This window comes from Metopolophium dirhodum, chromosome 2, assembly GCF_019925205.1.
Source record: "Metopolophium dirhodum isolate CAU chromosome 2, ASM1992520v1, whole genome shotgun sequence".
Classification (NCBI taxonomy): Eukaryota; Metazoa; Arthropoda; class Insecta; order Hemiptera; family Aphididae; genus Metopolophium; species Metopolophium dirhodum.
In genome coordinates, this window is record NC_083561.1 from 13,716,037 (window position 1) to 13,741,975 (window position 25,939).

Consider the following 25,939-nt stretch of genomic DNA (forward strand, 5'->3'; position numbering starts at 1 on the left):
ATAACTACTTAAAATATGGTGAGTAAATTAAGTAAATACCATCTAGTTATTTTCAGTATAAGTATACCGCGCGGTGTAGTTTGATTATTGTTTCTATATATAATATGTATTTTTTTTTTATCGATCATTGCTGTAATTTAGTGTATTATATTATTATAATATTATGCACGTTTCTTTCTAGTTCTCTCGTATTTCCATTTTCAAGGATTTCGTCAAATCAACGTTTTATTTGTGATTCCCACGCGGACATCAGGAATTCAATTGTTTTCGTTTTTCAACACGTTTGATGATAAATATTATATTTTAATCTGAAACAGAAAATTGTTCACCGAACTAAAAATCAGTGTTCAAATTATAATAATATATAATAAGATAATAATATAGTGTACAAAAATAAAATAATTGTATTATTAAAAATAATATAATTATGAGTTATACAAGGGTTGTCTGGATTGCTATACGTCCCAGTTTGATAATTATTGATGAATAATATGTTCATTATTTTTCTGTTCTTCACGACAATTTTTGTTATCTCTTATCGCTAAATTTTGTCGGTTACTTATTCCGATTTGTAACGTTGAGTTAGTGTTTGCCTTACTTAAGCTACAAACGTATATCTAGAGTGCTGACCTTTTGAGTGGTATTCTAGTTACGTAAAAATCGTGAGTGCACTCATGAAGGAGTGGTACAATTTTCCCCATAAAAATTATACAAAAAAATTTGTTACGGTAATAAAGTAAAATATGGCATCATGGTAACCCTACAGTAACTAGTAAGGAGGTAATCAAGTTTTCCTATTTATCTTTTTCAATTTCTGGAAAACTCTTTATTAATTCCAAAAATTACCATAATTTATTTATTCATCTGTGTGTTTAGTCTATAATCAATCACAACGGTCTCCTCTGAAACCAATAATCATGTAACATAACTGTCAACTGCAATAGAACTCAATATGAATATTATATGATATTAAATAAATGAATGATCATTGTAAAGGGTGTGTTATATTTATTATAACGGAAGTAATGTTTGGATGAGCGTAGGAGTATTTAAAAAAAAAAAGTCATAGTAGTCATACGTAGGATCTATATTATTGAATGAGAAATAACGTGAGTCATAAGTAAATGTTACTGGTTCTAAAGAGTATAAACTGTAAAATATCAAATTAACACTTCCATATCATTTAAACGATTCTTTGAATAGTGCTACACCATGACAATAATATTGTACTAAATCCAGTCGAGTTGATACAGTTTATCGATATCCAACGCGGTCACAAAACAACTAAGAAAATAAGAAATTATACAGAATTAATTATTTTTTTAATTGTATTAATGCTGTATAAAGCATTGGCAGCTGAAGCCATCAGTTTAATGTGGATATAATATTTACATAGTTGGTTTTTATGAATTATTTACAATTGAGTTTTACAGATTAAATTAAATCGCATTGTTTAGTTTTGCTGCTTTTAGGATGTTAATCTTGTTTGGTAATTGATTGTAGGTCCGGTCCCTGGAGTGCAATATATTATTATTATTGGTAAATCACGCATATTCTGCATATTTATACTCGAATAAAGAATATTAATAAAATTCTTCATCAATTGCATTTTTAGATCAATATAATAATATACCATTCCTGTGCGTTGATAATAGGACTAAATGAAGCTCTTAAAAGAAAGAATCTCTCTAAAGAATTCCTTATCCGACCAGACTATAACAAACATATTAAAATGCTTTCCTATTATAAATATTAATCTTATAGGTTATTTTTTGCTAACGTTTTTGTGAGCCTTGTATTTAATATTATTTATTATATTTTAATATGAATTTTGATATATTTTGACTTGGAATTTTTAAGATTTGAATGTATCGATTCCACATGTTAATAAATAAGGCTCAGGGGTGTCATTTAGATGATTATCACTTTGAATTGTACAATAATAATAATATTATATCGTTAACGATTGTGTTCTTAGAAATAGCACTTATATCCAAATAAATAATTATTATTTATAACTATTAATCGATTTTAAATTAAATTCTGTCTGGAATATCGTATTATTAGTATTTTAAAAAAAGATTATCTGCGAACCGTGATCGTAATTTACCATCACATTATTCCACATCTAAAATTAACATAATGATTTTATTATTTGCAAGAAATTAAACAGCTAATGATGTATTATTATCGATAGACGATACTAAATAATAAATTGACGTTTCTTATTTATTGTTTTTATAATAAAATAGGTATATATAAAGTATAAACGACAACGTTAAACTCGTGTTCTTATAATATATCATTGGCAATGATTCATTGCCATCTGTAACTTCTCTGCAGCCGATGATGGTCGCGGTGAACCTACACGATACTATCACTGACACGAATTAACGTGTTGTACTCGGTGCATCCGCAGCTATATAATATTATGTTGTCGTTAAATTAAATTATTTAACTCGTTGATTTGAAACATGGAATATTACTATACGAATTCATGTCATATTATGTATTAATTATAAAACTGATTAATTGTATATTAAATATAACGTTTTTTTAATAATATTTTGGTAGTTTTAGTCAAAACAGCCAGGTATTGATGTAAAAATACGGTATTTTTATTTTTTCAGTATACGTAATACGTGTATTAAACTTTTTATAATACCATGTGTATTATAAACTAAAGCAGGTATAATTTTTATTTTATTTTACTGCATTAAAACTGTCCTCAAATATAACAATTTCTAAAATGTCTACACCATTTTATAAGGAGGTACCTTACATAATATTCAATATTCCTTTATTTTAAAAATAACGAAAATTACTCAACCATTGTTCGTTCAAGCAATGATGCAAGCGCGTTAACATTTTAACAATGATTAGCAAACGCCAAGCATAATAACTGTGGTTTTTTTTTATAAAATAATTCTATACGGAGCAGCGGTGTGTTTGTGTATAATACCCCCATTCGATACGTCATGAAAATATATTTTAAAAATTCACATCACTAGATAGGTAGATAGATATTTACAGAATTCCGGTTGTTTAAAAATACTACAGTACTGAATACAAATAGGTCCTTTCGCTGATCCATTCTTGATTTATTTCTTCAAGCTTAATATAATAATAATATGTAAGATAAATAAATACATTATAAACAAAATGGCTGAGTCGTACTTGAAATAATAACGATTATTTACGGACGATTGGCAGCATATGTACTCTTACACATAAGTTATAATATTATATATATTGCGTGTACACTTATTAGTTATATGTACTTACCCTGTATAGTATCATATTTACATTAAAAGAACCCGACCATATAGGTAATCCTACGCAGTTAATTTGATTTCGCGTACACAGTTTCGTGGACAGTTTCGTACACAGATTGTGCGGTGTATAAACAATTTAGGATATCCATTATACATCATCTATATTATGTGAACATAAATCGAATGCTGACCATCATATTATATTATATCCGGATCGACTGGATCGCTAGGATTGAAAAAAAACGCTCTAATCCGTTTTAATCCGAATTACTGTTACTGACCAGGAATCCGGTATTATTTTTAAAATATTAAACCCATAGCCACATGTATAATATATGTATTACACTTAAAATATTAAAACATCAAATTTTAGTTATTTGACGATTACTTACCTAGTTTTTTTAATTCTGAGCGATCGCCGCATCGTTATAGACATATACGAATTTTTAAATATTATAATGCTTTATACCGTAGGTACTTATTATAATAGGTAAGTTTAAAATTGAAGTGTACACAAATCCGACGAGAGAACCCAGATTAAGTCTTTGTGAGGTTTATAATTGCTGTTCAAAATAATTTTAAACGATAAAACTGCCGAACGTAAACCCAAATTTATTTATTATTCCTACCTAATAAACATAAATACGGTGACCACAAACGCGAATGCATATACCTATATTATAATTTATAATATAATACATGTATGCACGTCCTCAGGTCCTCCACTATCGGTTACTTATAGTACGATAAGTTCGGCGAGACTTACCGAATACAATAATTATTATTATTAAATGAACATTATTAAATGAATATGTAATTCGATCGCCAATGCGGCATGATCATTCGAATGGAACGCTCGCGATCGCCTACCTATATCAAGTTTCAACGACGTTTCTCTGGACGCGATTAATTCTATTTATATGTATTTATCGGTGAGCGTGCAGGTCCGGCGATTAAGTCCGTTTAAATAGTTTCGGTTGGATTAATCGTCATTGCTACGCTGTGATTAATCGACTGTATAGCAATTCTAAACAACGCGCAGTCATTTAAAGTACAATCATGTTGTGGTTAAATGGTTAATATGTTCAGTAATAGGTATTAATTATTAATTATTATAGTAGGTGCGTGCCTATAATAATACTATATTATATGGGTGTTGTAAGCACTCGGCACATTTATTGCGATACTAATAAATTGTCGATTTCGATCAAACCACTAGCAAATTTAAAATCACGAAAGTTCAACAATATTAAATTGCATACGCGTGAAATATCGGTAAAGCTCTGTGAAGAAAATCGGAAACGTGTTCCAAATCGCATCGCCGGAAAACTGGTACATAATAATGTCGGGAGTAAGGACACGCTTGCTATTACTGCAATTATGTACTATCTAAAATATATTTTGACAACTTTAGGTTTCTTCTTTTCATTAATCGTGTTTAGGCAAACCAAAAATTACTCAAAACTGTAAATAATATTGACTATTCAGCTTTGCTCTCTTCAATAATCCATTAAAAAAATATCAATTTAAATTATCAGATAAAAAATTATGTCTAATCGACAAAGTACAAATGCGACGAGACATCCCTGGTATACATTATAATATATCACTATTATTATTATTATTCATTGTATTTGTATTTTGTTAATGCATTTCCCGAAAAGGATGTGCGTGGATACCCACTGCCCGAATAATAATTAAACGATCCCGTCAGGACTCGTCTGTATAACCGATTTTGTGCGATGCGTGTTCATAATCATAATATTATACATCTACATCTATGTATTCCACAGTGGTAAACACACGACTATTTGTTTGTTCGTCAGCATAAATAATTACGTTAACGTCCGAGAAGGCTGTTTTGGGCACATGCAGTACGGTTTAAACGCGATAACAACAAAAAGGGAGAACCGTTTGTGGCTTTTCCGCTCCGAGTTTTGTGTTTACTCAATATATTATAATAATATAATATATTATTAGTGTGTGTATAAAAGGCGGGGACTTGCCAGTCGTCAGTCGTGTATACGGTATTATACATGATATTCAATACGAACCGTGGTGACGATTATTTCGTTACGTTTTTTAATCGCCAATTATATTCACTACACGGGAAATTAAAATAACCGAGAGATGAAATTCTGCAGCAGTATTAATTTATAGTGATGGGATACAAGAATAACAAAGGGAAACGGAACTTTTCGCCGAACGAGTATCTATATGTATATTATTATTATATATTGTATATATATGTATATTATTATTATATATATACAGAGTGATTCCGGATTCGCCAGGCATGCTCAGCCCATTTTTTTTTTAATAATGAATTTATTCAAATTCTGATTTTTGGAACTTTTAAATGTACTTAAGCGGGCTTCGTTTTAAAATATTTGGAGATTTTTTTTATAAAGTTTTCTGCGACCTGCAGTGAAAAATAAATATTCATATTTTCCAAATGAGTATCATCTTTTTCCTATTAATTGTTAATCACATTACTTTTTTGAACATTTTTATGTATAATAATCTTATAATTTGTGAAATTTGGCCATTGTCCAAGTATAATAATTAACACTATTTTATATTTTAGATCCATTATTACACCATTGATGCTCATTTGAAATTAATAAGATTGGATCACCACATAACACTCTTTAATTGGTATAAAAATCTAAATATTGTTCCTTAAGCATTATATACTTGAAAATTCCAAAATCAGAATCTTAATTAATTCATTGTTACAAAAAAAATGGGGATAATGAGCGTGCTTGGTAAATCACTCTGTATAATAGCGGTAGTGTGTACTTACTTTTTACTCCTCGTCCATGACCCCGCGAATATATATTTATTTTATATAGCATAATATATAGAGTGACTTCCGGGAAAGAAGCCCGTATTTTATAATGAGATTTGTGTCGGCAGGATGCTGAAGCGCTAAAGCACGTTTTTGAACGCACTAAGTCTCGAGCGCCGCCGCGGATACTCGTATTCTACTTGGACGTCGAGTCCTGTTCCTTCGCTGAAAAATAAAAACAGCCACGACGAGGGTAAACGTATTAACGATTCCACAACGCGCCCCAGGGAAATAAACATATACATTTAAAAACGTGTCCTGCGGGTAAGAGTAGGAGGACTGGGAAATGGTAATTTATGTACTATGACTCACCTACATATAATGTACGTCTGCAGAGTGTCCGTAACACTCCGTAGTCGTATATAGAGATTCGTATATTTATATATTGTTATTACGTTATGTGTATTTTTTTTCCTTTCGTATTCTCATCGATACCGTTGTTCGGCCGCTCGATATTAGCCAAAACGAACATTGTGGGGGACGGGAGAACATTAAAATAATAAAGGTGGCAATCACGCGCACGCCGCTCGGAGAATGCTTTTTTATATTTTATTTTTCTTTATTCGGCCCACCCACAGCCGACACACACCGTTCGCGATAATGTCGGTCGGTCGGTCGGTCGTCGTCGTCGTCGTCGTCGTTTACCAAAGCGATACACACGATTTACCATCATTACGGCCCCGTACCTCGCATATTATTTTTTATAATATTATACATTTTACATAGAGACTAGAGCTGAATATCCACCCAGCGTGTACCTGCAGTATAGCCCTACACAACATGCGTAATTATTATTTCATTACCTACCCGAAAATAATGCGCTCGTGTTTATAATAATGCACCTAATAACGCGTTGTTTTCACCGTTTCTACGTTATTATTATCTAATAATAATAATAATAATATAATATACACATTTATAGTCTGCAGCAATCGTCGTACCTATATTATACACTACGCGCGTTTCGATATATCTACCGCCACCGCCTCCGTCCTCTGAGCGTTCGGGCGACCTGTGTGGTCGAAAGACATTGTCACGAATCAACGGTACCTTTATATTATATTATATATATGTACTTATTATTATTTATTATTAGTTATTACGTATACGATTCACCGTCGGCGGGTGGGTCATTAGCGTGTGCTGCGCGTGTTATTATATAATACGCATTATATAGTGTGTCCTGCTGATGCTGTGGATACGCGATTATTATCAAGAAAAATAGTTGGACGCGACTAGAGAAATAGATCGACGGACGGTGTGTGTGTGTTCGTGTTCGCGAGAGATACAACGGGGTCGTTGATCACTCACCCGATAGAAGATAATATATTATTAGGTATCTATGGGTACATAAAAGTTATAAAAAACCTTACTCTGCACGACATTTGGCCAGAGGAATGGCAAAAGCTATCGATTAAATTATGCGAAACCAAAAGGTCAATCATCCCCCTATAGATTTTAGAAAAGAGACGGTTATAAACCGACTTAGAATTGGGCCATTGGGCACACATCTATAAATTATAATCCACGGACACCTGATGTCAACTGAAAAACTTCCTCCATGCAACACTTGCGGTGTACGCCGTACAACTCTCAACCATACTAACTGAATAGCTCCAACTAGAAAGAGTAGAAATACTATCCTCCACCCGCTTCCACGGAATTCATAGTCCATTAGTCCCGATCCATTTTCTTCAAGCAAGTTATTCAAATTGTTGAATCCAAAGACTACACACCTTAGATAAAATACAGGACAAAACCACTTATATTTTCAAGGTTAAAACAGCACCCTTTTTTTAGGTTGTGTAACGTCCAAAAACCCAACATTTTATAACTACCTAAAAATGTAGGTATATACTTTTAAATGTAAAATATAATATTTATTGGGTATTTATACATTTATTTAAATAAAAAAAAATATAAAAGAAATTTACATCAACTAACTATACAATACTCATCACAATAACTACATTAGAATTCTAAATTTGTTTTCACATGTTACAATGACAATTTCATCATATTTATAAACATAGGTAATTTTTTAATTTTAAGTGGTAAGAATATCACAATTTAAAACAAAATTTAGTTATTCTGCAAAACCTTTTAGTAAACTTAGTAAAAGTTTCCTACATTGAGAATACCTATTTCTAGTCTATATAGTCTAAAATTAATAGTGCGTGGTATCTTGCTGTTCAATGAGCCGATAATGTGTGTGGATTTTGTCTTATGGACCTTTTTCGAATCAAACTCATAAGTGTGCGGTTTTTGGAAACCGACAAGCAAAATAAACTAGCAAATCTGTATCGCGCCGCAATTTAAAAACCATCGCGCAGTGTTCAATATGTTTATATTATAATATATAATTGGTCTGAGCTTAAAATTTGTTAAATATAATTAATCATATTTTCACTCCAGCGGCCGTTGAAGCCCAGTACGTTATATTATATTAAAACAAATAAATACATACAAAACGCGTATAGTATTATATGAATATGATAAAATTCTAACGAAAAAAACGCTTTCGTCGTATGTGCGGCGTTCTACGTACTTTTGTATAAACAAATTGACCGGCTTCCTGTTCCCGTGGTTCGACGGAGATTGGTGTTGATGTGTTTTTATCGAATCATATATTATTATATACTATTATTGTTGTGTGCGCGCTGGTTTGTGTGTGTGTGTGCAATTGAAACCCATTAGCTCCTCGGTTCTCATATTATTTTTATTATTATTAAACATGCGGCTGTAACTCGTAAACACAGCGTGATGTGCGGGGGCCTCTGCAGTAGACGATGATAATATATTATAACTTCTTATTTTTTTTTTCTCTGGTCGCACACACGTTTCAGTATATTTCGTCGACCAGCTATATTATAATGCACCGTTGTCCTATTATAGGCGTGTACGATATATATATATATATATACATACCTACACCTAATGACGATAATATTAATATTATTATCGTAACGCGTGCAGTAGGTATAATAATGTCTCGCCGGGCGAGAAACACGACGACACGAACGTCTTCGCGGTCTTGTATCAGTTGTATATTATATTACACGTCGTACGCGTTTTATATAGTATACGTAATAACAAATAATATTAAATTATACGATTATGGTCTTCCGCTGGTTGTTGTCGTCGTCGTAGTATTCGTGGTCTTCGTGGACGGTCTCCGAAATTCGGTACACCTTTAACACACGACGACGACACTCAGATCGCGTCTATATATATACTCGTATAGTATTATAGTGTTTATTATACTTGCATTTGACTATATGCGTATATATTATGCTCTGTAGACGTTATATTTATATCTTACCAATATTAAAACTTATATATTTTATAATATAATATATCATAATATAACATTATATATCTGTCCAGTGACTCTACACGCGTTTTCTGATCGGCTCAGGTACCTCGAAATCTTTAAGCCCATCCACTTAATTATAAAAGCCATTTTTCTCCAAAAATTAGATACCATATCCTCCGAATTCCAACAAAAAAAAAAAAAAATAACAAATCTTAACCATTTTTGTCCACAATATAAACCTAAGAAATTTTCACACACTTATATAATTTTCTGACCGAATGAATTTTCTAAATGATCAAACGATTTTTAAATGAAATTAGAAGTGTACTAACCTTCAGGATTTCAAACGTACCAAACTTGAAGCTATACAAAAAAATTATGCGTTGAACCTATAAGACGAGTAGGTATAATATTATTACACATTATATTCGGTAAACAAAGACTTTTTTTTATCATAACATTTTCGTATGAATGAAACACACCGAGTGGGTTGAACCTTAGATAAATTGAATTCGTCATGTAGGTACTTTGTGGAACGGTTACCGAAAATGGCCAATTGTTGATGCGTTAGTAAAAAAAAAATAAAATAGAATAGTTGTTATTGCATAATAATATAAGGTATATAGTTTCACTGTATATAGGGCTTTCTTTTCTGTGCAGGCTTCTCATCCGTTGAAAGCCTATAAAAAAAAATTTTAAAAAACTAATACCTTTTAACCAGCTGATGTTTGCATTTCGCAATTCCGTATCGTATATAATCATAATACATAATATATATCATAATATTATGGACAATAATAATGCATGAAACTCGTCCATCGACCTATAATAGCATCGCTGCGTTATCAGTCCTCTCCGTCTTCGTACCCGATGCAAAGATAATTTCATTGTTGGGAGACTCGCGATGATGGTCTCTTCTCGCATTCTGCATAACGGGATCGTCGAAATCGTTCATAAAAATAGTCAGCATTAAAAAATAAATCTAAAAAACGGATCTGTATTGTTCCTTTAAAGAGGAAACATTCAAAAAACGATTACGATCAATGCATAAAAGAACGTTTTTCCCCTCCAGATCAAGACGTTCCGCGCGTTATTATGTATAGGTACCTAGATATACGCCTATATAGGTAGGTACCCACCTAAATATATTGTTGACGAATTCGTTTTTAAAAATTTACCGTGACAATGGAGAATCTTGAATGCGTCTGACTAATTCCCAACGCCCTTAATTGACTTGTTTTTTTCGTTCAAAACGATTAGCCTCATCGTATAATAATGAAATACACATCATTCGAGCTAACATCACACGATTTAATACACAATGAGCGACCTCGAACGCGTTTAAGGGAATCCGCGTAATACTCTCTTCATTCATTATTCGGGTGTACTAAACTATTAGATTATTTAGGAGCGGGTGTATAATATAGCACGATATACTACATACTTACACACTCTGGCGCAGGGGATCGACTTATTAATGAACGAGAAATCTCGATATAATTGTGTTAAAGTCACGTATCAATATTGTCGGATAAACATCTGGTCCGGCAACTCTGCGGTGGTATTAGTTAGTCACAGCAAACCTATATATTGTATTACATAATATTAATATTAGATAGTTGGAATAATATTATTGTCCAAATATAAATACAATAAAATATCAATTATTATGTATATCATTATTTTTATTATTATTTATTACGCAGTGAAAGCTCTAAAAACTAAATACCGAATAGGAACTAGGAGAAATTTCACTAGATCGTGCTGTGTGACCATACCCATGGTCCAAAACTATCTATAGTATCTACTATAGGCTGTTTTAAAAGCAATACCTATAAAAATGAAAAAATGTACTATTATAGTTTAGTCACATATATTATATCTCGTATATTATTATAATCATTGATCGTAGTACAACGAATCGTACATCGCTAACGAAGGAATTTTTTTCTTTTACAGGCGCTTACTTACAAGTGTGTGGGAAATCGCAAGAGACATGTTGTCACGAAAACTCCGAACCACAACTGGTGACTGTTGGCAGAAATATGTACGACGACAAACTGCAGACTTCGTTAAAAACCCTAAGCGGCATGTACAAAGAGAAAGCTGCGAAATTCGATGGTTAGTATATTTACCAATTATTATATACGATCTATATATTATTCGAAAACATGCTAGTTGATTTACACATGCGAATTTAATATAAAATGTACATCTGTACTGCAGCCTATAATCAATCGGTCGCGTTTATTTATTAATTTTTTCTCTTCGTTTCTTGTGTACATATTTAGAGTACTTCAAGGATATGCTGAACAAGGCCAGAATGGGTTTCCACGACATGTTCAAAAAGACGTACGGAATGATGTACGAACAGAACTCGTACCTGTTCCAGGATCTGTTCCGGGACCTGGAAAAGTATTACGACGCTGGCAACACGAACATCGTCGAGGTGTTGGAAAACTTCTTCTCCGTGCTTTGCCAGAAAATGTTCACTGTCATGAACAGCCAGTTTACGTTCGACGCAAAGTGAGTGATTTTCTATACACGTTTTATCATTTTGACACGCATCTTATGTATAGGCATATAGCATTATGCTCATATTCAAACTATAGCTTTTCTCCCGCTTGCGTCTCATACGTAATATATAATGTGTCAACTGTATATATTATGCGTTTTAATATTTTATTCGCTCTATGTAATATAATGCACAAGTATTGTATACGATCGCGCGACAATATCTCTCGGAAAACTTTTTCTGTTTCTGCCTGAATGAACGGAGAACCGCTCTTGCGGTCGACTTGGCACGAACGACGCGAGCGATTTCGTAGATTTCCGTCACGTTTTCAAAAGTCCGCGCCGCTGCACGAGTTCCGTTTTCCAGTATACAACTTTATGATATATATCATCAGTTTACCATCATATAGAGGTACGACTGACACAGCTGTGGTCACGAATGCTCGTGTGGGCAATAACACACAAATATATATATACTTACACAATAGCTATGGTATTTCGGGACGACACAGCAGGGTGATTCGCAATAAGGCTGCTCATCCCCGTTTATCCTAGCATTACGTATTTCTAAAAAATTCGATTTGTTATGCCGTGATAACAATAATATAGTATCGTTCGACGGTACTGCACATTCCTTTTTTTTTTCAAACGAGACAACCTTTTTTTTTTAATAATGACAGTATTATATTATACTATATATTTTAGTACCTATTTATTGTTTAGTCTTATAGTTCTAGTATACTTATTATTGTTTTTTTTTTTTTATACTCGGGGACAGTTAAATTATAAAACGCAAACGGCAGATTACAATATCGATTAGAGTGATTGCTATAATTTTAAACCATCACGGGACACTATAATTACATTATTACAACATGAAACTTAACATTTTAACTAATGATTTACGGATAGGTATAATGGGAATGGGGATGAACATATTATGCTTGGTGAATGGTGTTTTCCTGCGATGATTTTTCCGATTACTGCGACCGCACTTTCTTAATAATATTGTACTCGCACTATAGGTATGTGATTTCGGGCGATTATAATATATATATTATCTCTCCAAATTTGTTGTACACAAAATAGGCTATATTTATTATATTACAAAATTGTTCTGGATCCCTTTATAATAAAACGCGAGAATTTCAAAAATAGTCCCAAACACCCAAGGTAATTTATGCAAAAAAGGAGGGTACCTATAGGTCAGAAATGTATAGGAACATTTTTTGGTACCGACTTATTTCAATTAAGTATCTGTATAATAATTTTGAAAAATATTTCAGAATAAATAAATAACAATAATATTAACATATTATATATCATCAGTAAAGGTTGATTATAGGTACATTTTTATAACCCCGTTCGATTATGTGTTTTTCGCAGGTATTTGGTGTGCGTCAGCGAGAGCATGTCGGAAGTAGCGCCCTTTGGCGACGTGCCCGACAAACTTTCGGCGCCGCTGAAAAGGTCATTTGTCGCTTCCAGAACGTACGTCCAGGCACTGAAAATAGCCGGTGACATTTTGGCCAACATCAACAAGGTTCGTTTTACACCGTGAACGTATTATATGTTTTGTTTAATTCATTATATACCTATTAACACCCTCGTGTGTTGTCACCGTCTTACACACGTACGACAAAAACGCGTTTACGCAGTCTAAGTAGAACTCGCTCATTTTTGTTGTTAGCTTAAAAACACGAATTAAAAAAATAATAGAGTATATTATTATTCATTATAATCTAACAGCATTGGAAGTATAATAGAATTATTTACAAATCAGGATCATTCACGATGTCGTCATGTCGGAGACTTGCATGAATTTGGTTTTAAAATAAAAATGATTAATGGCTCAACGTAAGTGCATAATTGCATTTAGGGGTACATGCGTAGTCTGTCTAAGGTACTTAATATATTAAATAGGTACCTATTACCTATATCAGTTAGTTATATATGATTTCGTCTTTTTGACGTATTATTATTATATTAGCACAATATACTATAATAATGTTTATTATATATTATATGTTCTTATATAATTTATTATTTTTTTGGAATCTACAATTCGGATACCTAAATGAAGTTTTATATCAAAATGTGATTGTTGAATTAGAGAGGGAGAGGAAGCTGTGTTATTAAACCAAAAACTTTATATAATATACTTGCGTGATGGTTGCTATATAGGTACTAATATGCGATCGATTTATAATTTTACAGATGGCGCCTACCCAAGAATGTTTGGTCGGTTTTTCCAGAATGACTCAATGCCCGGCTTGCAAAGGATTGCAGGACAGCAAAGCTTGTAACGGATATTGTCTGAACGTCATGAAGGGATGTCTGGCGTACCACTCGCAACTCGATCAAGACTGGAACGCGTTTTTGGGTAAGCCATTGGGATTGGATGATAGTTTTTTATGTCGATTTGGATACACATACAACATAACTGCATGTATTCCATTTACAGATATCATGGAGAAGGTGAAAAAAGCGTCTGCTAGGGCCGTTCAACATCGAACTGGTCGTTATACCGATCAATGTGAAGATATCCGAAGGAATAATGAAACTTCCAAGAGAATTCTCAGAAGGTTTCGCAAAAAGGTATAATGATGGCAAAATTATAGTATACCATACCTATCTATAGTAACCCACTAGACCAAAAAAAAACATTCGCACTACAGTCTAGTCCCTAAAAATGTACACCTGGCCGAGTTTCCCTATTCAATACCAATCTAGTAAGATTACATTTTGTGAGCGAAAATAAAACTACTGTTCCGGTCATGGTTAAAAATAGGGGAGGGGGAAGAACACCAAAATGCGATGTTCGATGATAATGTATATACTTCTCAGTAACGTGTAGGTATAATATATATTAAGTCTTCGGTTCGATATGCCCTTTTTATTATAGCTTGCGTGGGACTAAAGTGCGATTTTCCTATAACTTCGCCCCCCCCCCCCCCCCCAACTACTAACATCGAGAAAATAAAACCACTCTGGAACTATATACGTATTATCTGGAAACCGTGTTAATGGTGTCATTATTGTGTTCGTGTCTAACAGGTGTTCGCCAACTGCGGTAAACCGACGTTGGGTCCGTCGCGTAGGCGCCGTCGCCGCGACGTGTTGTACAACGGCGACGACTACTACGACTACCAACAAGGACGGGTGATGAACGACGGTAAGAACAAGGACGCCGGTAAGGCCGACGAGGACGGCGAGGACGATGATGACGATGAGGACGACGAAGACGACGAATACGACGACGTGAAGCCGGCGGTGCCGCCTCAGGCCAGAAACGAGAAAAAAGAAAACGTCCCGGAAGAGGGCGGAGAACGGAAGAAGCAGCAACAGCAGCCGCAGAGGAAGAACAAAAACAACAACGGACCGAAGAACGGTGCCGGCGGTGGAGGAAACAAGAACAGGAAAAAGAACAACAAGAACAACGGTCTCGAAGACGAGGAAGAAGACCAAGGAGGTCCTGCGTTCGCGTTCCACAGGCTGCTCAAGGACATCGGCACCCACGTGTCTTCCACGAAAAACTTCTGGAAGAGGTTGCCGTACGAGGTGTGCAACAACGATGTGGCCGTGATCGAGACTGTTCAGAACTCCAGTTGCTGGAACGGATCTGCATTGGCCAGGTAATAAAATATAAATTAAATTAAATTAAATTAAATATAAATAATTGTGCTCAAGACTGGTACCTATTAGTTTAGGGCGGTTAAAAATAATATATTACCCGACTTTAAACGCTATATTTTATAAACAAAAAAACAATTAATAACAAATTTTTGATTTTATCTGTTAGTTGATAAAAAAAAAAAAATGAGGAAAAAAATACATAATATTATATTTGTAAACCCATTAAATGTACTAAAAAATGGTGTAAATACTCGTACCTGTAATACATTCCCTTCGAACAACTGTCAAGATATGCGATCGACTTGGAATCTCCCAGTGATTTATTTACATATGAAACGTGTATATGGCTAGGTGTCTCCAATTTATATGCATAAAAATTCCTTAAAATATGTTCATAAAAACCACATTTTTATAAAAATATATATAATATATTGCTAAAAAAAACGGACGGAACTATATGTAGCTCCGTTTAAATTTTAATATTTAAAGTTAAACATTGAAAAACTGCACATAACCTTTCACAATCAACCAACACTACGTCCATCGTGTAACATATAATTTGTCGTAATATTAAGAATTGCAACGTTGATGAATAATTTTGTTTTCTATCGAGATTATTACCGTAAAATAGGCAAACGTCCGCAAGCCATAACACAGCTGCAAAATATACATTATGTAATCTAAGTATCGTAAAATTTGGATATAGGTATTTAGGCACACAGAAGTTTCGAAGTCTTATCCATAGCGTCATGGGTATTTTGTGCTTACACTGATAGCTACATTCAACGATTCGATCGATCGGAGAAAATGAGCAATTAACGCATGCAAATCCGAGACTTACCACCGGCATATTGATTTATTATTATTCTGATCACTATGCTCTGTCGCACTTAATGTTATTATAGATTTTATACGTGTATAATATAGTGTGTAATTTTCAGACACATTGGTAGAATATTTATATTATTGTCATACAACCAGAGTTATAAATTATTCTTCATCTTTCCATGATTAATCCTAAGATCGGTCTCCAACAATTTTTCACTCTTTCCTGTTATTTGATTCCTTTTAATTTCTTCATACGCGAATTTCATAATTTGTCCATCACTATAGATACTGGTCTCATATATTATATTCCACAATTCGCGGTTTTCCCCTTACATTTTCACTTTCCATTCACCCATTTCTACAACAACCTATAAGCCACCCATACATTTTTTTGTCTTGATACATTTCCCGTCAGATAATAGTTCGATTATTATTTCTCTGTAGTCACCACATCCACCCAACTTATCTCGAATAATCGTCAAAATGTTTCGCCAATATACAGCACTAATATATATTCCAAAAGTATGCCTTTTCGTTTTTGTAGGCTAATTATATTTTCTTGAAGTAATAAAGACTCCTTTTTTTTGATTAAATGCCAATTTAGCCTGACACATTCAATAGTTTCTTTTTTACCTCTTCCATCCGTAATATTATAAATTATAATACTCTCACCCCCCGCAATAGTATGTGGACTACATACTTTGTTTTTCAGGCTTATTTACTTCAACCCTCCCCCCCTACCCTAATGAGTTTAAATTATTATAATGTACTGACATCGAATTATGGTGAATTTTTTTCAGTTATGGCAAGGAGGTGATGCGGGACGGCCTCAAAAACCAGAAGAGGAATCCCGAGGTGCCGGTGGACGTAAGCGCGACCGAGCAGCCTGCTCAACGAACAGGTGTACGCGCTCAGAGCAGCTGGATCAACCTTCTGAAGAATGCGTATCAAGGGCTGGACGTGGAGTGGGACATGAAGAGGTGTTCCATGGCGGCGTAGTCGAGTGGGCGCCGGAGCGATAGCGTCGTCAGGCGACGGTTCCGGTGACGAGGATTCAGACTCCGGCGGGCGTGGCTACATGTCTTCCAACGTCTCCTCCACCGCCCACCACCAGTGGGGCGAAACGGGCGCGGCCACGACGGCCATCAACGCGGCCGGTACGCTCCGACGCCCTCGCCGACGCGAACGGCCACAGACCCGTCCGACGTAGGCGCGGATTCGGGATCGAGCGCCGGGCCACCAAGGTCAAAACCGACGCTCCAAAAGGCGCTGGCCACGTACCTTTTGCCGGTGGTCGCCGTCTGGTTCGGCGGCTCGTTCCTCGAGGTGGATTCTGTGAGCGGGCAAACTGATATTTTCCTTCGCGGTTTTTTCTAAATTTTATTATTTCCCAATTTTATTATTATTTAACTCTTGTCGTTTTCGGACGGGTGCCATAAATGAAGAAGAAAAAAACAACAACAAAAAAACGTTCAGCGCGTGTTGTTGGACTGTGATAAATTTTTTTCTTTTCGTGTACAAATTTATTCGTTAAGTTAGCGTAGTCGCGTGTATATAATATGGTGGCCCGGCGCGACTACCTCATCCTTAGTCGTTATCCTCGGACGAGCAGACGGGCCGGCCCCAAGAGTCTTCATCGAAAGTATAATATATAATATGATATATCATAATATAAAATTAATAGTGACGTTACTTTGTATATGATAGTTTGTTGTACGACTAAACATAATACCTAACATTGTAAGTAGGACGCTAACATAATATTATTATAATGTATTCGTTTTAGTTTTAATTAATATAAGTATATATTATATTCAAATATCTCATCATGCAGCTCGTAATTGGTTGTTAATGTTGTTATGGTTAAGAATTTATAAACGTATATCTCTCGATAGATCAATACGTTACACACTCGATACGCCGACATTACAATGTATATAATATTATTATCATCTTTTATATATTTATTCTAAATTACCCGGTTTTCAAGTAAAATTCCCCTCAAGTCCCAAAACTCTTTCGGTCAAATAAAGGCATTTGACTCGCACCACAATAAGGAGGTGTATTTGTTTACGATGATTTTTATTTGTTTTAATTTTTAAGTGAATTAGTCTAGTCAACATTCTCATAAATTGTAAAAATGTAGCTAACAAAGAAAAAATGTACAACTTTGATTTTCATTTATACAATTTTTTTTCTTTAATATATACATTTTTTTTTATTGGGTAAATATATTTTTGTAATACATTATTGTTTTATACATAAACATATGTGATTTAAAAATAATCTTATGTGCATAATATCATAAATATTTGTACAAACATATTATTGTCTGTCTTTCTACAAAAGAAGGGTCCATGTTTCGTTGTTAAGGCCTTATTTAATACTAATCTATAAGTAAATAAAATTAAAATAAAACTTTTTTGTCATAAGTTTACTTGTAATGTAATTATGTACTTATATCATGTATATAAATAATTTATAATTAAATAAAAAGAAACTTTACATTGCATTTGTGTTGTGAAAAATTATAACATTTCAAATGTGTCATCAGGAAACGAGAAAATAGTATTTTAGCGACTTCAACATACGAAACAGTCGCCCTAGGTCAATAGGATAATGCATTTCAGAGAGCAGATACACATATAAAACTCAAGGATTCTCAGCAGCATATAAAGTATACAGGATTCAGCTACAGAAGGCGAACCATTTGTGTGGTCTGCCTCAAAGCTTTTTGTTAGAATGGGCAGTTCTGAGTTTTAGCTCCATTAATTTGCTTGGCTTCCACTAGTTTAAGTTCGAGAACCTGTAAAAAAAATTGTATTGAACACTGTTAATATATAGGTTTAAATAGACATGACTTACATGTACTTTTCTCATCAGATCTCCAACAATATCGCCAACTCTAGCTAATTTGGTGGGTGGTGAATGAAATACAACATTTCCACTTAAACCTAAACAAATTGAATAATAGCACAGTTCAATATCAATTCATCAAAAATATTTTTTTTCAATTTACTTTTTGAATGACTTTTAGGCGTGTTATCTGCTGAAGATGACAGTCTATTGTCTACTGCTGCCCTAAAGCTGCTACAACCGCCTGACAGCGGCTGCAGCTTGAGATTCATTCATTTCAGGATTCAATTTGCGCTCTTTACTCTGAATTTCTTGTTTCAGTTCTGAAAAAAAATGTATTGAAGTTATAACGATGAGCATATTACGTAACATACATAATTTTGTTCACTGTTTAAAATTCCAGTTTCAACTACATAAAATATAATAATATAACTTTACTGTTTTTGAAAAAATCTAAAACTTATTAGTGATGAGTGAACAGAAATAATTTTCAGTATAGTCCAGTTTTTGGTGATATAATAACACAACCAATATTATTTGGTTAATGAGTACATTATGTCACTACCACAGACTAATGAAATATTTACACTGTAGCCAATACATTTATTTGTTCATTTTTAACAGTGCCAGTATTTTCCAACAAGAAATAAAAAGAAATTAAAATGTAAATCAAAATAAATTGCGTTGGTAAAAAATGCCTAAAGCTTGACAAATTGAGAACGACAGGCAATACTTCAAAAATATAGCCAATAAAATTAATATACAAAAATAATTTTAAAAAACTAAATAAATATTAGGTACCTCCTACTACCTATATAGTAAAAATATTTAATTAGAAAATTCTGTGTGATTAAAAGAACTAAATTTTATATAAATTATAATCATGTATTTTTAGGAAAAATTTTATAATTTATCACTTTTTATATTTGTATTACCTTAAAAGTAATCGATTTCTGTACTAGATATATCTTTACCTAACTTATTAGTGTTTTACACTTAATACTAAAAATATAGGTATAAATAATAATAAATTCAACACTAATAAATATTTGATGGTAAGAAAATATGACATGTTACTTTTTGGACTTACCACTAATTTCATCTTTTAACCTTTGAACCATTGCTTGCAAACTTTCTTTTTCATCAAGTTCTACTTCAAGGAGTGCATTTCGTTCAATTGCATCATTCATTTTAGTTTCAAAGTCTCCTAAAGATGCACAAGTTTCTCTGAAAATATAAATCAAAAGATCTAGGTTATTTATCTTTTATTATTTTGCAAGGTAATACAATAAAAATATATTAAAACTAAATTATTAAATTTAAAACTTCAAGACAATACATGAATTATATCTAATTTTTATAAACAATTAAATTGTTATTAAGAGGATGACTAGTGTCTATGCACTTTTCAATTTATCTCTATGGCCCAAGAGCAACATAAATAAAACGCACTCACGGGCATTTTATTTTTATGGTTTTGAGTAATCTTACATTAAAACCACTCATTACAAAAATTAGGTATATATTTAAAGATACCTACGACATTTATTTATCTAAATATAGTCTCAAAACAATTTAATATCCATTTAAATTTACAAATTTTTGTTTTTTATTGTCTAACTAAAATAAAAAAAAAACCTTATATTTTACCAACTTTATTTATGTTGCTTGTGAGTTTAAGATAAAACAAATACTGAAATGACATCCTTCTAGGACTCATCTAAAATTAGTACTACACAGAACTAAAAATTAAAATAGGTAAGTCACAAATTTGATGAAGGTAATCCAATAACTTTTGTTATGACAAAAATAATCAGTTTTTTTAAATATTGGCAAACATTATTTATTACTTTTGATAGTATACTTAATATTTTATATCAGTTATACTTTAGTTATGGAAGTTCTTACTAATAGTAACATATTTGATTATAAGAGTAAATTTAAACATGTAGTCCTCACATTAGTTGGCTAAGATATAAAAATTTTTCACTGTAATGACTAATGAGTTATAAATAATGAAAATATAGCAGTTTGAAATTAGAGGTGGGCAATTATTTAATTTCATCATCATTAAAAATCAACTATTAATTAATAATTGAATATTGTTGTTTAATCAAACAATTTAAAATAAATTGTAATAATCAAACAATGGTAAAAATATAATATAATAATACAATAATTATTTTTTTAGGGCATCTTGTGATCAAAAAAAAAAAAAAATTATGTTTGTCTAGTATACTTTTACCAATGGATTTACTCAATGTAATTTGTAAGGTCATAGAAGATGTAGCTGGTAACAGACTCAGAAGAAAAAACAATTTAACAAGGATGGATTACTGGAAAAGCTTTTTTTTCCTTATATTGACTACCACCCAATGCTATGATCACCAGCTTGATACGACTCTTAATTATCATTTTTCTTTACTTGTCTCATAGGTTTAGCAAAAGTTCCCTCCAAAGGTCCAATGTTGAGGTGTTGATTGTTTAGTATTATTATTTATCACTGAAAACATACTCCCATAAATTCCAACAATTTATACTAGGGTTCCGATTTTGTATTCTTAACTAGCGTACATACTTCTTGCGGTTAGAATTATATAATTCATATGTGTGTTATTTCTGCAGAGCATTAATTCATAAAATGAAATATAATTTTATTAAGACTATCAGGTATCCGGCTACAGTTGTTTTAACGTTTAAGTACTGAAAACCTATTCTTAAGTAATGATATACCACAATTACTTTGATATAATAATACAAAAATATTAAACTATTTAGGTATACTGAAATATAAATATATTTATCAAGTATGGTTATTGATTAAAAACCAACAAACCTTTGTGACTTTTCTAAGTCTTCAGTTTTCTGTTCCAATTCTCTGATGTATTTTACATAGTTTGTTTCTCTTTCGTGAAAATGGATTGCCTCATCTTGTAAACTATGTATTTGGTTCATAAGATTTTGCTGCTCTTCACGGTTTTTAGTCTATAAAGCATAAACCAAACATAGCTATTAATCGTTTGTAATAGGCATTTTCAAAGGCATTAACTTGTCAAAAAGTTAAGGTTATTTTTTTAACTTATTAACATATCAATAAATAAGAATAAATTTATAACTCAGATAAAATTGTTACTGTTGTAACTTAACTTTTTATAATTAATTATCATTATTGTGCAGTTAAGTTAATTTTCTTTTCGTATCATGCGGAGCCAACTAACAATACTGATTTCTTGTCGTTTTTCAATTTTAGTCATTTATTTTTTAATAATATATCATAATAATCTGATGTTTGTACTGTTAAGCATTTTGGTAAATGTTTGTGTAAATCAAAATACTAGGGCACTTAAGGACTTAAAAATATTGTAGCTTGAAAAAAATTTTATTTTTCATTTTAACTTCAAACTTATAGAGTTAAATTATTTCATTGTTAGCTTTAATTTGTAACTGAAGGAAACTTAACTTGTCACAGTTAATTATTACATTAACTTGCTCAACCTTGAATATTAAGAACACTTGATGAGCCATGGTTTTTTTCCTTTGTTAACTTTGTTTACTAATTGTTAAATTATTTTTAACTATGAACCAAATTTTTATTTAATGAATAATAAAATCTGATCTAACCATCTACATACCCTTAATGTATCGAGATCAAATTGTAATTGATTGTTTTTTGATTTGAGCTCCTTGTTATTTTTCTCCAGCGCCTCGACATCCATTTCCAATTCACGTTCTAGAGACTGAGACTGTTCCCGAAAATCATCGTATTCTTTTTCCAGTGCTTTGTACTTTTCCTTCCAGTCTTCATTGTCTGTTTCATTTTGATCAGTCATCGTTTCTTGAATATAACAATCGAGCGAAGCGCCAACCGTACTATGACCTGTCGATGAAACTTGTAAGATTTTAAATGTAAATACTGAACGATGAATGTACCTACCTTGTTTACGAAACAACAGAAACAGATCACAATATAATTATTAATTACTGGCAATGAAACGGTTGTTTGATTGTCTGTTGTCCTACCAGCAGCTGATGTGATGCTTGTCCCCAAAGCCCTGTATACTTCTCGATATCCTTCTCCGAACCACCGCCTCGTCCAGCGATTGACTCCCAGTGAATGATGGACTTCGAAGAACGGAATAAACCACACAGAGTTCTTACTTCTCGACCATCGACGTCCGACGACCGTAATCAATTTCTGAACGAAATCAGTGGACAATCACAATAATATTGCGCTACAATAACACCGTCGATCCGAATAATAGAAAGTGCTCTGTGTGACTGTCAGTCCGTGTAACGTTATCAGTTGCAGCTGTGGAATGTGTTTCTGGTTTCATAACACAGACACGAAATATTCGATGTGACGAAACGACCGACACGAGAGCGCACGATAGTTTGGGAATTGGGCAACCAGTAACGAATAACTACTGTTGATTGGTGGTGACTCGCGGGTCGTGCGAAACGTTCCGTTCCGCCGTTTCGGTCGAACGGTCACCGCGGTGGTGGGAGTCACTGCTGCCAAAATAATCGTGCGCAGTGTGGCCACGGTTTAAATTTCCGTGCGCGCGGTGGCACGATGATGTTCGGTAAATTGTTCTGTGGTAAAAGGATAATCACTCAGCTGCATTGAACTCTATAATTACGCTACAGCGTACAAACTACAAGCAATTACTAAAAAAATTATATAACGTTTCTATAATTCTATTCATCAGCTAATGACACCAGTTTGCTCCGGTGAGGTGGTGTCGTTGTGGCCGCTGTTCGTTTACATTTCCCACATTGACATGCCAAAACATACATACCTAAGAAATTACGAAACCAATATTAAATGCCAAAATGGCAGATACCAAAGTCTAAAACGTATAAGTGCAAAATTCTACTAATAACATCTGTATTTTAAATGCAATTTTTTGTATAATTTGATAAATGTATTTTGTCAAATTGAAGGACCTTGTGTGTAATACTAAATAGGTACCTAATATCAAACTTTTAAATTTTTTTTTTACTTTTTTACATGACAAATTAGATAGACAATTTTTTGATTTGCATCCTCCATTCTTTACTTCGTCTGTATCATCGTTCTCCACTTCTTATTGGCTGTCAATCATATACATAATACATTCATATAATATAACATAGAACAAAATCAACCAATGAAAAGTGGAGAACTATGACATGGGCCGAAGATGAAAGAGATGCGCAAAACTAGTACCCACAACTGCAGTGATGATACCTACCTATCTAATTTGTCATGACTTTTTATATAAAATGTTATCTTATTGTAAGAAATTTTATTTGAAAAATCTGAGTTGTTTGTTTTAAAAATGTATTGGTATTTGGTATTTTTAAAAAAAATGATTAATTTTTTAACATGTAAATTCAATTTAACCATATCAAAAAACGAACCAGCTAACGTCAAGTTTTAATAACAATATAGAAAAAGTATTCAAATACCTACCAGAGGAGACTAAATGGTTATTCATTTATTATACATTGTAAATATTAATTTTTAAATTTTTACCAATTTTTCGTAAAAATAGAAACTATTGTTAATTATTTAATTTGAGTTACCTTCTTAAAATTGCATTTTTCTTTAGTATTTATGCTGTATAAATATGATATTATATAGGTAAGTACATACTGTTTTCCGCCCTACCTATAATATTTGTACTAACTTATAAGTTATTTTGTACTACGATGTGATAAAATGCATAATATTATATATTAAAATTACCTATAGGCTATAAGTACCTATAATATTATTATAATATGTGAACCGGGAAAAAAATGCATTCACGACAGCGATGCCCCTAAAAAGCCTATCTATAACGCCGCGTGAACATAATAATTATGACATTAATTATAATTTATTATCGATAATTAAACAACTATTGATTTATTGGTAAAAAAAATTTCATGAATAGCGAACGTTTTAGAGTAAAATTGAACTAAGGAAGTGCTTGAGGTTGAACTATACAAATTATGGTAACAGGAACAAACAGTATTTGTTATGTAAGATATTTGTTACATTAATAAATGTAGCATCATTACCTTCACTCGCCTTCATAAACCTTCATTTAACTACTCAATCGACCATACATTGCTTACGCGAGTCAATTCTATCATAGACTTAGGAATTTTACTTGAATGCAATATGTCTTTCTCTTCACACATACATTCGATTACTAATAAAGCTTTCCAAATGTTAGGTTTCATTTATAGAAGCACAAGAAATTTCAAAAACATAAACTCTATACAATTATTATACTTTTCACTATTATTAGGCCTCACTTAGAATTTGACTCTATAGTTTGGTACCTAATTATATTATGCTCTATATCAGGTAGAAACTTTACAATACAAAATCCTAAAACTAATCTGTAGTAAATCAAATTTGGCTATTGACCGAGACTCATATCACCTGCAGTCTACACATCTGGGGATGTCTTAAGTCTTTATGTGAATTAAGGAGAAAAGTTGCAGACTTGATGTTCTTGTTCGATTTACTAAATGATAACACAGATTCCTCCCAGCTAATTTCTATGGTTGAATTTAACGTTAGAATTGATGGTACCTACGAGGTCACAAAATGTACTCGTTGTCTCACTTATAACACTAACTTACTATAGTTCCGCATCATTTTTTTTCCAGAGTTCTTACTTTAGT

The 25,939-nt window shown here is 32.7% G+C and overlaps 2 protein-coding genes across 2 annotated transcripts in view; one reads left to right on the forward strand and one right to left on the reverse strand.

Annotated features, from left to right (window-relative positions):
* The window catches only part of LOC132939676 (glypican-6), a 56,637-nt gene extending 38,597 nt beyond the window's left edge, over positions 1–18,040 (forward strand). Inside the window, 14 exon segments of the mRNA XM_061006976.1 lie at positions 11,402–11,563; positions 11,734–11,968; positions 13,343–13,499; positions 14,174–14,339; positions 14,421–14,437; positions 14,439–14,516; positions 14,518–14,565; positions 15,014–15,591; positions 17,221–17,293; positions 17,295–17,342; positions 17,345–17,390; positions 17,393–17,415; positions 17,418–17,582; positions 17,585–18,040. Of these exon segments, the coding sequence (XP_060862959.1) occupies positions 11,402–11,563; positions 11,734–11,968; positions 13,343–13,499; positions 14,174–14,339; positions 14,421–14,437; positions 14,439–14,516; positions 14,518–14,565; positions 15,014–15,591; positions 17,221–17,293; positions 17,295–17,342; positions 17,345–17,390; positions 17,393–17,415; positions 17,418–17,582; positions 17,585–17,797 (2,009 nt within the window). The 3' untranslated portion in view covers positions 17,798–18,040.
* Positions 18,041–18,218: 178 nt separating this feature from the next.
* LOC132939671 (nuclear distribution protein nudE homolog 1) lies at positions 18,219–23,698 on the reverse strand. The gene is given in 8 exon segments (XM_061006970.1): positions 18,219–19,226; positions 19,286–19,374; positions 19,440–19,515; positions 19,517–19,599; positions 20,367–20,503; positions 22,113–22,261; positions 22,909–23,153; positions 23,297–23,698. Coding segments are annotated over 7 exon segments (801 nt in total). The 5' UTR covers positions 23,107–23,153; positions 23,297–23,698; the 3' UTR covers positions 18,219–19,157.
* Positions 23,699–25,939: the final 2,241 nt, after the last annotated feature.